This window comes from Galleria mellonella, unplaced genomic scaffold, assembly GCF_026898425.1.
Source record: "Galleria mellonella isolate WM207_F2 unplaced genomic scaffold, CSIRO_AGI_GalMel_v1 utg184, whole genome shotgun sequence".
Lineage (NCBI taxonomy): Eukaryota > Metazoa > Arthropoda > Insecta > Lepidoptera > Pyralidae > Galleria > Galleria mellonella.
This window is the reverse complement of record NW_026442025.1, coordinates 155,001-167,833: the sequence shown is the minus strand read 5'-3', so window position 1 is coordinate 167,833 and position 12,833 is coordinate 155,001. Positions and strand designations below refer to the sequence as shown.

Here is a 12,833-nt window from a genome sequence, read left to right as displayed (position 1 = left end):
CTAAATTAGCATGGGACCATACAGAAAGTAAATCCTTTTAACGAAGTAATAATAATAAAATTGCTTTACCTATAATTTGTTTTGTTAGTTAAGCATTATTTATAGGTAAAATAGTGCAAAATATGCGATGAGAAGAACTTATTTCTATTACATGTTTTTTTTAGATTCTGTAAGTAAAAAATAGGTATTCTGTTATCTTAAATATTGTGATAAAACACACCAACTTTTAACTTAAAACCACATTCGTTTTGGTGCAGTAGTTTTGAGTAGGCAGAAACAATGCAAAGCTAAATGCTTCCATTTAAACAAACCTTTTTCGCTTGCTCCACATTCATCAATCTTTTCATACACACTCGCCTGTTACGAGTACTTTTATTTGGCCCTTCTTCAACACGTCGCCTATTTGGTCGACATACATATGTCCGTCTAGAGCGGCCCCTACCGACATCTCCTGTCACGTAAGATATTTTTTATATCTAAAATAATGCTGTGAATACCTATAATAGGCATGTGTATTAATATTGTATTGTATTTAATGTTTGTTATACCTATATGTTATAATGCAATATGCTGTTGGTGTTCCTTAAATAAATGAATAAACATGGTTATTGAATATATAAAACTCGTGCATGATTGACTAACGGCGAAAACGTTTGTCGTCTACTTAAATTGGTTGTATATGTACAAGCTGTATTTATTTAATAATAATAATAAATTTATTGTCTTTACAAATATGGTGCAGAAATTATAATGTACACATATAATAAATAAATACATTCGTATGCCTGCCAATAGGTACAAACTCGGCTTTAGCTGGACTGATGCGCGTTCGGCGCTGATTTTCAGTTTGCACCTACACGGGGCACCGTTTAATTTACAAATATATATATATATATATATATATATATATATATATGATATATAGATGTTACATAAAAAGAGAAAAAAAATACAAATAACAGATATAAAAATAGTGAAAAAAAAAACAAAAACCCAGTGAACCAACAAATTAATGACAAGGAAAAACATTCTATTTTTTTTTATACAACTTAGAATGGCAAACAAGCTGACGGCCCACCTGATGGAAAGTGGTAACCGTTGCCTATAGACATGAGCAATACCATTGACATAACAGAGTATATTGTTTCGCCCATGATACCCCCATGCGTTGCCATTCCTGAGGACGTCAGGTGTTATTCCTCTGTACCCAGTAAATTCACGCCATATCTCACCCTTCAAACCGAAGCACAGTCACGCAAACACAACTGCTTCACGGTTGAAATACGAATGGGACAGAGGTACCCAAGCAATCGACTTTTGTAGTCTCCATCTGGTTCTATGATGAGAGCCCTCCACGATCCGAGGGTTGATTCTCTTAAGATTTTTTTTATTAATTTTTCAAAATTTAATGGAGTTAGTGATTGGTGTAAGGGTGAAGGCAGATCGTTCAAATTTTTTGCGCCTGTAAATTAAAAACCCCCCTGTATAGTTTGCAGATCTATGTTGAGGAATTTTTAACATATTTAATCTAAACAGCCTACAATTTGGCAGTAGATGGCGTTGCACAATGTGTAATTGTATTTATTCGAATAAATGTCGTTTCAGTATAAGACACTGAGTGCATCTAGCTAAATGTTGGCTGTGCAATCAAGTGTCACGTTCCATACATAATACTCGTACGTCCAGTTCCACGCGGCACGAGTCGGCGAGCCGGCGACCGCTTGTTGTGTACAATTCAATACAGATATATTGAGCTGATTGCCTCCCCGAAGACCGCGCTGCATACGTGACACAAGTGTTCGCTGTTCATATATATATTTATATATATATATATATATATATATATATATATATATATATATATATATATATATATATATGAACAATAAAATTTTCATCGTGCCTCTAATCAAACTGTTTATAATTACTCCTCTCCGTTCAAAGCTTGCCTGCAAGAGACCGCTCTTAACGATAAGGTCGCCCATTGTTTTCTCACTGTGATTATTTCTTGTAATTGTTTATATCTATAATAAGTTTACTGTTGTAATCCTTTGGAGGAAACAATAAACAGTATCTATCCATCTACTCACCATCCAACTATCATCACTGTCAACCAAGAAACCAACGAAGTTAATTCTTTATGCATAGCCTACATAAAGAGTTAACCTCGTTGGTTTTCAGAGGAAAACTCGTGGAGGTCGACCTAACAGACCTAACCTATTGCTAAGAAAGAGACCTCTAGTCCCCATCACTACATAGTACATAGTATAAAACAAAGTCGTTTCCCTATGTATGCGTAAATCTTTAAAACTACCCAACGGATTTTGATGCGGTTTTTTTAATAGTGATTCAAGAGGAAGGCATGTATGTTTACTACATGCATAATATAATAGAGGAACACTGATAATTTTAGAGGTCACTGATAATGTGAGGTGGTGTAATGTGCACCCGTGCGAAGCCGGGGCGGGTCGTTAGTTACTAATAAACCCTTTCCCCCTCTACGCAAGAGTTAATCGTGACAGTTTAGGTGAGACTCGCAAATTAAGGATATAACATACACACTATTCTCTTTCTGCAAGCGTCCACCACAGGAATAGAGGTGTTCAGATCGACCTCCACGCAGTTCTTCCTGGAACTTTGATTGCTTGGGTACCTCTGTCCCATTCGTGTTTCAACCGTGAAGCAGTTGTGTTTGCATGGCTGTGTTTCGGTTTGAAGGATGGGATATGGCGTGAATTTACTGGGTACAGAGTAATAACACCTGAGTTCTCAGGAATGGCAACGCATGAGGGGTATCATGGGCGAAACAGTATACTCTGTTATGTCCATGGCACTGCTCATGTCTATAGGCGACGGTTACCACTTTCCATCAGGTGGGACGTCAGCTTGTTTGCCATTCTAAGTTGTATAAAAAAATTGTATTTTTGTGGAATTCGTTACGATGGGCTAATCGACTTGCTTTCATTCTCAGCTATCATCTATCACTAGTGTCCCACCAGCGTATACCGGCGGGTTACCATTCCATTGTCATCCATAAAAGACACGGGAATAAAAAAATCATGTAAATTAATAATTGTCGCAATAATTGACCTCTAATATATACATAGAACATAGAAAATAGACTGGCATTGTTTTTAAAAGTCAGTGTGAATTGTACGAAAGGAAAGTCTGTTCAAATCATTAGCATTTAATTATTAACACTATCACAATATGTACAAAATATAGTAATCATTTATTATTCACGACATTTCATACAGTACACCGGGCACACGGCGCGGCGCCGCCGCCGCCACTACCGCCACCGCCACCGCCACCGCCACCGCCGCCCTACGACGGCCGCCGGTCGAGCACACTCATCAACACATACACAACAAAAACAATGAAATTCTAGACTTAAAAAAAAAAATATGTAGAACAAAACTTGTCGGGTACATTTTATTCCCATTTCTTACAAATAAGAAATTCAAATTAATTCTGAATTTGTAATAGAATTATTATGTGATATATTAGGCTTTCATTAATACTTGTAAACAAATAAATCCATGAAATAATTTAAGATTATTACATCATCGTTTTAGAACTAAGAACATGAACATATATACTAAAACAATCATTTTATTAAACGAGAGACGCATATTTCATGTGCGTCTTACGCTTCATTGAACACTTCAAGCAAGCGTTTCAAACTTTTATTGGATGAATGGAGACGTTTACGGAAAATATATTTGTTTCAAAGCACTCGGTAAATAAATTTGGTCTATTATTCCTGTGCTGCTTGTATTTATTTGTAAATACTGTACAAAAAATGGGCCCACAATGAAACACCGCGACAGTAAACACAGGAACTATAGCAGGCAGCTTTATTTGTTCACCTGCTTGATAATACTAAACAAAAATACAAAATGGTGAATGTACTCATCAAAGTATTGCATAAACGAGCAAAATGTATATGAATCTGTCATTAATGATCCGTCATTAATGATTTTTTTTTATTTATGCAACTTCGAATGGTCTTCACTTAGCTGACGGCCCACCTGATGGAAAGTGGTAACCGTCGCATATAGACATGAGCAGTACCATGGGCATAACAGAGTATACTGTTTCGCCCATGATACCCCCCATGCATTGCCATACCTGAGGATTCAGGTATTAATCTGTACCCTGTAAATTCACAGCAAAAGTGCCTAAACAAACTTTTATACAAAGTCTCCCTCTGGTGTGATTCGTTATTAGTAACGATTTGCAAAAAAAAAAAACTAATATATATTCATGTTTATAACAATTTCCGATCCTGAGTCATACAGTTCCACCTGTCGGGTTTATACATGGAGGATATATTATTAATTTTCACGACTAACAAGTGTATTGAGACGACCATTACGGCAAAGGGAATAAAAACAAATTTTTAATAATTAACGACATGAGAATCAATACAAATCATACTATTTAGAATTTAACGAATTTAAAGTGAAAACTTTCAATAATAGTATACAATAACATCACTCGTAGTCAATAAGGCGATAAACACATAAGTTCAGTTATTAGCGCCAAAACAATTTGCAGGTTATCCAACATTAATAACGGGGGCCGACAAATAATATTGGTGTGTTTACATAGCCTCGACTATCTTCACAATATAGGATATCTCTCCCTCCAGCTCACTCGAACACACACCGAGAAAATATACATAATATATACTATAAAGCATAGTAACACTATCGGTAGATAACTCAAAATATTTGCTGTATCGGAGTGGAAAGATAGCACTCATTCAATACATATTATTTGTCGTGATACCGGTATTAATCCTCTATCGTGTCACGATAGAAGCGGACTGACAGCCACACTGTCTCCCTCATTAAGTTCCAAAAGCCAAGACCTTAGATTATATAGGTAAATTATAAATTCACTCTTGCGCCACCTACCCTTTTCTATCTGTTCTCCCTTAACTAAAGGTTGTCTGTAAGAGATTGCCCTAGCGATAACACCGCCTTTTGTACCTTTATGTGTATATTTCAATCTGTATTTATGTTACTGTATTTCATTTGAATTATTCACTTGTCATTGTATATTTTTATTTATGGTGCAATAAAGAGTTAAATAAATAAATAGAGCGTCTCCTTACAAGTGCTTCGAGAACAATGGGGCAACTTTTTCATACAATTTTGCGTGATATATATGAGTATAGTTATGAGTGACTCCTTTATAACTTCATTATTTATTTCATCTTATAAATCATCTTTTAAATGCGCAAAAGCTTATTTTATATTAAATAATTAAATATAGATACGTCAAGGTACAATATAGAACATTAAAAAATGTAGTCAGCTAATTGGATAATTTAGTAACAAAAAGTTGACCCGTTTTTGAGGCTTGAGGCACTATCTATATGATCTAAGGCTAGGACATATCTAGTGATTTACAACAGGTTCGACCTCTGTGCTACTTTGAATCCCCAAAAAGCCAATATGCTAGATATACAAAAGACATATATCAACATTTCTGAAAAATAAATTACCGAATTTGCACAGAAATCGAACTTGTTCAAAACCATTCATCCAAGCTGTAGTACTGAATTACAGACAATAGACTGGATACATCCTGAGTACAGTTACGAGACAGTAGAGACCAATTAAAAAATTAATTACGTATAAATAAAACATGTTATTATGAACTATTGTGATGTAGCAATACTTAGAGGAATACTATGTCAAAATTTAAATCTCTTACTGCCGGACATTACTGTCCGGTCGCGCGTAGTTGTCAACTAAACCCCGGTCGCGGTCGGACAGACGGTCCGCACACGAGTCGAGTGTTCCCAAAGTAGTGTGCTATAGTCTTGCTAATTCATAACAGCGAACAGAACAACGAATACCACTTTACAGCTAAACTGTCAACGTGTACACACACATACACACACACACACACAAGTACGGGCACGATAGCATGTAACAATACACTCTCCACCCACAATCTTCGCAGTCCGTCCTCCGTCCTCCGTCCTCGCGGGGAAGGCAATTTACATTTTGTACAAGCACTGGGGGGCTGGCGCGGGGCGCGGTCACTCTGTGTAGGTGCAGGTGAGCAGGTAGAAGGTGTCGTGCGGCCGCATGGCCAGCTTGCTGAGGTACGACACGAAGCTGGCGGCGCCGGCGTCGCAGTACACGAGCGCCAGCGCGTTGGAGCGCGGCGGCAGCGTGACGAGCGCGGAAGCGGCGGCGGCGGCGGCGGCGGCGGCGGCGGCGCCGGGCTGGTCGGCCGCCGGCTCGTCGGGCTCCTCGGGCGCCACGAAGGTGGTGGCGCCGCCTGCCGGCGGCCGCGCCGGCACGCCCGCGTACAGCGCCGCCTCCAGCCGCGCCTGCTGGTAGCGCGCGCGCGGCGGCAGCAGCTGCACACCACACCGTCACTCACTCACTACCTACCGGTTTCGCCTCGATCAAACGAGACCGGGGGTCGTTTGTGCAACTGGGAGCGTAGTAAACAAGGCCGACGGCCCAGGTAACAGTAAGGGCGCTCGCTGCCTATGAACATTAGTAGCACCGTGGCCGTCATGAAAATAAAGAAAGTAGCAGCCATTCCTGAGGAGTGACACTGTGCGTCTGTAGCCTGTAATTTCACTGCTATATCCCACTATTCAAACTGAAACGCACCCATAATTGCCGTACTGGCCAGATACATCCGGGCAGCCGCCGGCAAAAGTTGTATGAAAATCCATATCTGTCGTGTTTTGCGGTCAGATAAATTACTATGTAAACTCATATCTGTCCTGTAATTTAAAAATGGAATGACGTTTTACTTCGAAACATGGCTACCAAGGAACTAGCTTGTAAAAAGAAAGCTATTTATTGAAAAAAAAAAACAAAGGAACATATTATTCGTCATTGAATTTAAAAAGTAAAATTGTGTTTTTGATTTCCACTTTCTATTTGCAAGCCAGTTCGAAATTTAAATAAAACCTCCACAAATTTTTGCTGGCCGCTGCCCGCATGTATCTGGCCAGTACGGCAATTTTGATTTATCTCGAATAAGATTGTCAAAATAATGCTCACATTTCCAAGCATGTTTGAGAAAAAGTACTATACAAGCCTTGGCCACAACTAGGTATTGATGGACTCACGTATTATTTGCACGTTCATCCATCAATGCCTCAGTTGCTGGCCGCTGCAGTAATGTACTAATACTCGTATATAATTAGATTTCTCCTCTGCGACTCGGATGTGATTAAAATAATACGGCCATTTTTATCAATTTACTACTAGTAAATACCACGAGGGTTGCCACAACGGGCGCGAGGAGAACGACCTGACAGGATATACCGCAGGGTATAGTGCAACGAGGGTAAAATCCCCACCACTAATAATCTCCTCTCCCAACTAAAGTAAAGTGGAAAGAGTGAAAGTAGGAGGAGTGGGTGGTGCAGTAGGCGTAGGGTGTAGTGCACTGACCGCGTAGTCGCCGGCGCGCCAGCGCTGCAGCTCGAGGCGGGCGTGGCGCGCGAGCTGCAGGTCGGTGCAGTCGGCCAGCAGGCGCGCGAAGGCGGCGCTGGACAGCAGCGCCAGCAGGCGGCGCAGCGCGTGCGCGGCCGGCAGCGCGCGCAGCCAGCCGCGCGCCGCGCGCTCGTGCCGCCGCTCGTGCGCCGCGCCCGCCGCCTCCCACGCCTCCTCTGCGACGTGCCACGTGCAACGTGCTACGTACCACCAGGCGGGACTCCGCCGCGCGAGTGCCGTTCCACGTCTATTTATTTTTTACTACCAACCCGCCCCGGCCCGCCCGATTTTTTTACAGACAATATAAAGTAGCCTACATTCCTCCGAGAAGATGTGGCTCTCGGTAGAATTGCTCGAGTAGTTTTTGAGATACATCGTAACAAACAAAAAAATCGATCACCTAAACTTTCGATCTATGATATCGATTGTCGTCAAAATGATCAAGATAGCTCCCCACAGTAAGCACAATACATGTCTTTTTTGTTTCAACGACAGAAACTAATTCAGGCCCAGTGTTTATGATGCCCCGCCGTAGTGGTGATGATGGTCTACTACAAATCCCCGAATCATGCTGCTCAGCATTATTGGTATTCGAAACCACATGTGGGCCATTCATATATCCGAATGTGAAAGTAACTTCTTGAAATTTCATGTATTTTGAAATTAAAATCAAATGTGGTCACAAAATTCTACAATTTTATTTGGAAATCTTAAGTTTATTTTATATTTCTACTAGTCCTTCGAGCCGGATCACATATTCAGTATTTTGTAACAATTTAACAAAATTTTGATAATTCTACTTTCCATTCCGTGATTCGTTGTGAAGGGAAAGACACGGACAGTCAAGAGACGCCAGGAGGAACGCATTGATAAATGTTAACAAGATATGTGTACTGGTAGTATAAAGTGGTAGTGTAGCCCTGGGCAGCAGCGTGTGCGCAGTACGTACCTGGCGCGCTGCGCAGGTGCTGCAACACCTCCTCGTACTTGCTGGGCTGCAGAAAGTCGTGCAGGCACACCTCGCTCTCGCGCTCCATCTGCGCCTGGATCTGGGCGCGGTTGCGTGGCGTCATGTACGTGCTTTCCACCCACTCGTTCAGCAGCACCTGCACACCGAACCACACCACACCACTCGTCACGCCACGTCACGTCATACTTCAAACGATATATATTTTTATGCAACATGTAAGTCAGCTGGCTCATATGATGGAAAGTAGGAACCTTACATAGATTATGAATAACACCATAGACATTACGGAATGTACTATGAGGCTCGCGATATACTTCAAGTGTTACCATTACTATAATAGTCCATATGCATAATGCGTAATTTTATCTTTTCTATGGCTTAGATGTACTACAAATTATCTTTTCACTTCATTTCATTCTCCCTTAAACTCTAAGTCAGCCTTTCCCAAAGTGAGCGATAACGCCCCTTTGTGGCCGCTGCAGGCCAAAAGGGGGGCGGTAAGAGACCCAGAAAAAAAATGGAGGCGTTGTGTAGAGGCTTGGCTTGGTGATTTGTTGATCTTGAAGTAATAGTGGTTTTTAAGTAGGTGAAAAGATGGGAGCGCTAAAAAATAATTTATTCTCAAAGTGGGCAGTAGACAAAATAAATTTGGGAACCCCTACTCTAAGTTAATATTAGTAAAAAAAATATTCAAGACATATGAGATTTTTATTTAACTGTTTTATTTAACTACTAAGTTTTACCGGGACTCCCTCCTCCACCTTTTTTAACCGATACCATGTCCCACTGATGAGCATAAACTTCCCCCTTACATCTCCACAAATTATTTTTAGAGATACTAAATTTTCGATAATCGGTTAAACAGAGTTGAGAGAGAATCAACAAACGCACTTTTACAATTTTATAATGTTAATAAGGATATTTATAAAATACTAACTGACCCGGTAAATACTGTTTTAACCCTTAACGCCCCCTACCGAGTTCATTTCCCAAAATTTCATTATACGTGATTGAGTGGTTTCACAGACAAGCGTGAACGAATACAACGTAAGCGGGATTTTTGTACATTAAAATAGAAAGAGTATACTGACGACGTCGTTGTGGAACCGCTCGGGCTCCGGCTCGGGCTCGGGCTCGGGCGGCGCTGGCTCGAGCTCCGAACCGGGCGGCGGTGGGCCGTGGAACCAGCCATTGATGGACAGCCGCGGCAGCTCCAGCGACAGCACCTCGCCCACCTGCCGCCGCGCACAACACGACAATTTAGTATACACGGTGAAACTGAATTATATTATGTTTTACTGAGAAAAACAATATTTACTTGCAGGCAAGCGATTTTATATTGTTAAATCAAATATTTTCCATGTCGTATAATAGTTTTAAAAATTATATAATACAATTTCAGTCTCAAATTTCAGCAGTAGTCAGACGTCAAAAATTACTATAAAACCTTAATATTCAGGAATAGCATTCATTTTCATTTAAGAGTTTCCTCTTGTCGGTGCAACTAATTCATGCATCTTCCTCCAGCCAGCTCTATCCCAGGCCATATCCTTTATCTCCCTCTACGACATGTATATGTCGTCGTATGTCGCACGCCAGCGGCTCCAGCGCGCCGCTCAGCCGCCGCGCCCAGCCGCCGCCCTGCACATCCTGCACATCCTGCACACAGCGCCGCCGCTACATACGTACCTGGTGGAAGGAGTGCGGCCCGACTTGGAAGAAGGCGAGCATGTTGTTGCGCGGGAAGACGCGGCGGGCCACGCGCCGCGGCCGCCCGCGCGCGTCGCACGCCAGCAGCTCCAGCGCGCCGCCCAGCCGCCGCGCCCAGCCGCCGCCCTGCACATCCTGCACATCCTGCACATCCTGCACACACACAGCACATCCTGCACATCCTGCACATCCTGCACATCCTGCACATCCTGCGCACACACAGCATACAGCGCCGCCGCTACATACCACTACACATATCGCTGAATTTACCCGCAAACACGCCGCGTCGGTGGTACGTTCCGTTAAATATCTTAATCACGTATTTACATATAAATTCAGCTTCTCAGCAAACAGTTTAAAATAAGCGTAAAGATAAGGATAAACCCTATCGTAATTTATAGATATCATGTGTGACTCCAAGAAAGTGTTTATCTATCTTTCGATTTCAAAAAAAATATGTAAAATGACAGTACAGCCCAACATAGTCGCTAAAAAATCTACCAAATTAAAAACGCCACTATTTTAAAACTCGCTTAGAAATAGTTTACTAATCCCTGCAACATAAAATCATTTTGAAAAAAAAACATATTAACATTGTTTCATCTGCAGGTTTTTTTCATACCACAGAGGTGGCAATCAAGCATACGGCCCATCTGATGGTAAGTGGTTACCGTAGCCAGATATATGTAAGCAGGTTGCAGATAAATATAAACAACTAAATTGCACAGAAGCCAGTCTATTGGTCTTATTGGTCTGTATGCACCGCACAGCGCAGCGAGCACACCGCGAGCACAACATGCGAAAATTAAAAAGGCGTAAGATAAACTATCCCAGTGTTTCCCAACTTTTTTATGCCATGCCCCACTTGAACATTTCTAAAATTTGTATGCCCCCATACATATTTATTTTTCCCGACAAAATTTACTTGCCGACTTTAATTGCCCAGTTGATATTTTGGTAATGTGAAACGAAATTTTACCTAATAAATATTTACAGCATTTTTTTCATTTACTTTTTTTGTTAAATTTGGCACCGATATCTACTCGTAGCATTGCATTTAAATGGCCCGGAGCAAGAGGATTAAAATCGCTTCGAGTCCATTTTTTTATTGCCCCTCCTTAACAATCAAATTGGCCCCTTGTGGCGCGTAGAAACACCAAATTATCCTATGTGCTAAGTTACGATATAACATATCCATGTTTTGAAGCCATCTATCCACGATCAGAAACTTCAGCATTCATAATATTAATAGGATTCACATAACAGATAACATGTAACAACTTCGCCCAATGGGCATAGTTGTTGCACTAACCTCGTGTACGTGATCGTCAGCGCCATTCGCCACGGGCACGTCCGAGGGGGTTTGCGTGTCCGAGGAGTTTGGTACATCGGAGGGATTTTTCACAACGGGAGTATCTTGCGCGCCGTCAACGACCAGGTCGTCCGATGTGTCTGTAACGGAGGGAGGTGGTGACGGGGGTCGCCAGGGCGCCAGGTAGAGGATGAAAGCGACGCGGCGGTCGGCCAGTAGGTCGTCGTGCACCAGCAGACGATCGCCCGGCCCGTACAGCGAGCACGACGACGACATCGACCGCAGCTCCAGCCCCGTCACCTGCGACACCTGGGTACAGACCGCACTCTATAGTGAATTATATGAATGTGGTGTATACAATTTTATAAATATAATTGTAAATACAAAAAATTATGTGACCCTTACAAAATGCCAGAGACAATATTCAAATTAAGAACTTTTATATAAAAAATTTTAAAGTTATCATTTTTTGTGTCATTGGTTTTTTCTTGCCTATATATATAAAAAAAGAACTTAAAATTAGAACTGCCATTTTTTACCCCCGCCATACACTGGGGTTGACTCTGAGATGCCATTTCTCTAAACCTATCTCTTTAAATATTCAATTTTATATCTCGGAGAAATATTTATTGTAAGGATCAATAATTTTCCAATAGATTCAAGTACAATTTATAATTCTAGTTTACAATGCTCTATGAAAAGTAATTTCAGAAAATTATCCAATAAATGTTATAAATTAAATATTTTGAAAAATGACAACTCTAAATAGGCCTCGCTGTCAATATTTTTTTTTCTTCCTTTACATTTAGAATATATTTTTAATAAAATTATAAAATGTAATTGCAGTATTTTCTCATTTGCCATATTTTGTGATATTTCTACTTTACAATCACTGGCATTAAAAAGTTCTCTAAATAAAAACTAATTAAATTTTTAAATTTAAGAAATAAGAATAAAAAAAAATTAATACATTAAATTATAAGTTAAAATATCTTACCCAACTCATAACTTCAGTCTTCAACAATTCATGTATACCTCTAATACTTCTCTGCCACGTGAGACTAGACAGGTCGGCAGTTTGATAGAACTCATACAGGTCCATTTTCTTGCGGGACCAGTCCAATGTGTTCATGTCGTCCACAATGTTGTTGATGATGTCTGGGTTGGCAAGCAACTCGTGGACCAGGCACACTCGGAATGGATCACATGTCAATGTCACCTCATCTGTTTTAAATGCTTTCATTTCTTGCCAATGTGTGGTTAATTTGTCAATCACGTCTTGTGACTGCAATGATAATAAGCCAACTGTAGTAATAAAAATATATAAAACATACCACACCAATCTTTAATCCAG

At 40.7% G+C, this 12,833-nt stretch overlaps 2 protein-coding genes across 4 annotated transcripts in view; one reads left to right on the top strand and one right to left on the bottom strand.

Annotated features, from left to right (window-relative positions):
• LOC113512097 (tRNA:m(4)X modification enzyme TRM13 homolog) overlaps positions 1-12,833 on the top strand; it is a 232,565-nt gene that overhangs the window by 211,878 nt on the left and 7,854 nt on the right. The gene's annotated exons all lie outside the window — the stretch shown is intronic.
• Positions 5,922-12,833, bottom strand: part of LOC113516417 (prolyl 3-hydroxylase sudestada1) — an 8,590-nt gene continuing 1,678 nt past the window's right edge. The window contains exons 3-9 of one of the 3 annotated variants that reach the window (XM_052893896.1): positions 12,477-12,764; positions 11,480-11,788; positions 10,147-10,320; positions 9,549-9,692; positions 8,437-8,593; positions 7,446-7,663; positions 5,922-6,388 (exon numbers count right to left, since the gene is read on the bottom strand). In XM_052893896.1, coding sequence (XP_052749856.1) covers positions 6,062-6,388; positions 7,446-7,663; positions 8,437-8,593; positions 9,549-9,692; positions 10,147-10,320; positions 11,480-11,788; positions 12,477-12,764 — 1,617 coding nt within the window. In that variant the 3' untranslated portion in view covers positions 5,922-6,061. The remainder of the gene's footprint in view (positions 6,389-7,445; positions 7,664-8,436; positions 8,594-9,548; positions 9,693-10,146; positions 10,321-11,479; positions 11,789-12,476; positions 12,765-12,833) is intronic. The other 2 variants (XM_052893898.1, XM_052893899.1) reach the window with 2 other exon arrangements.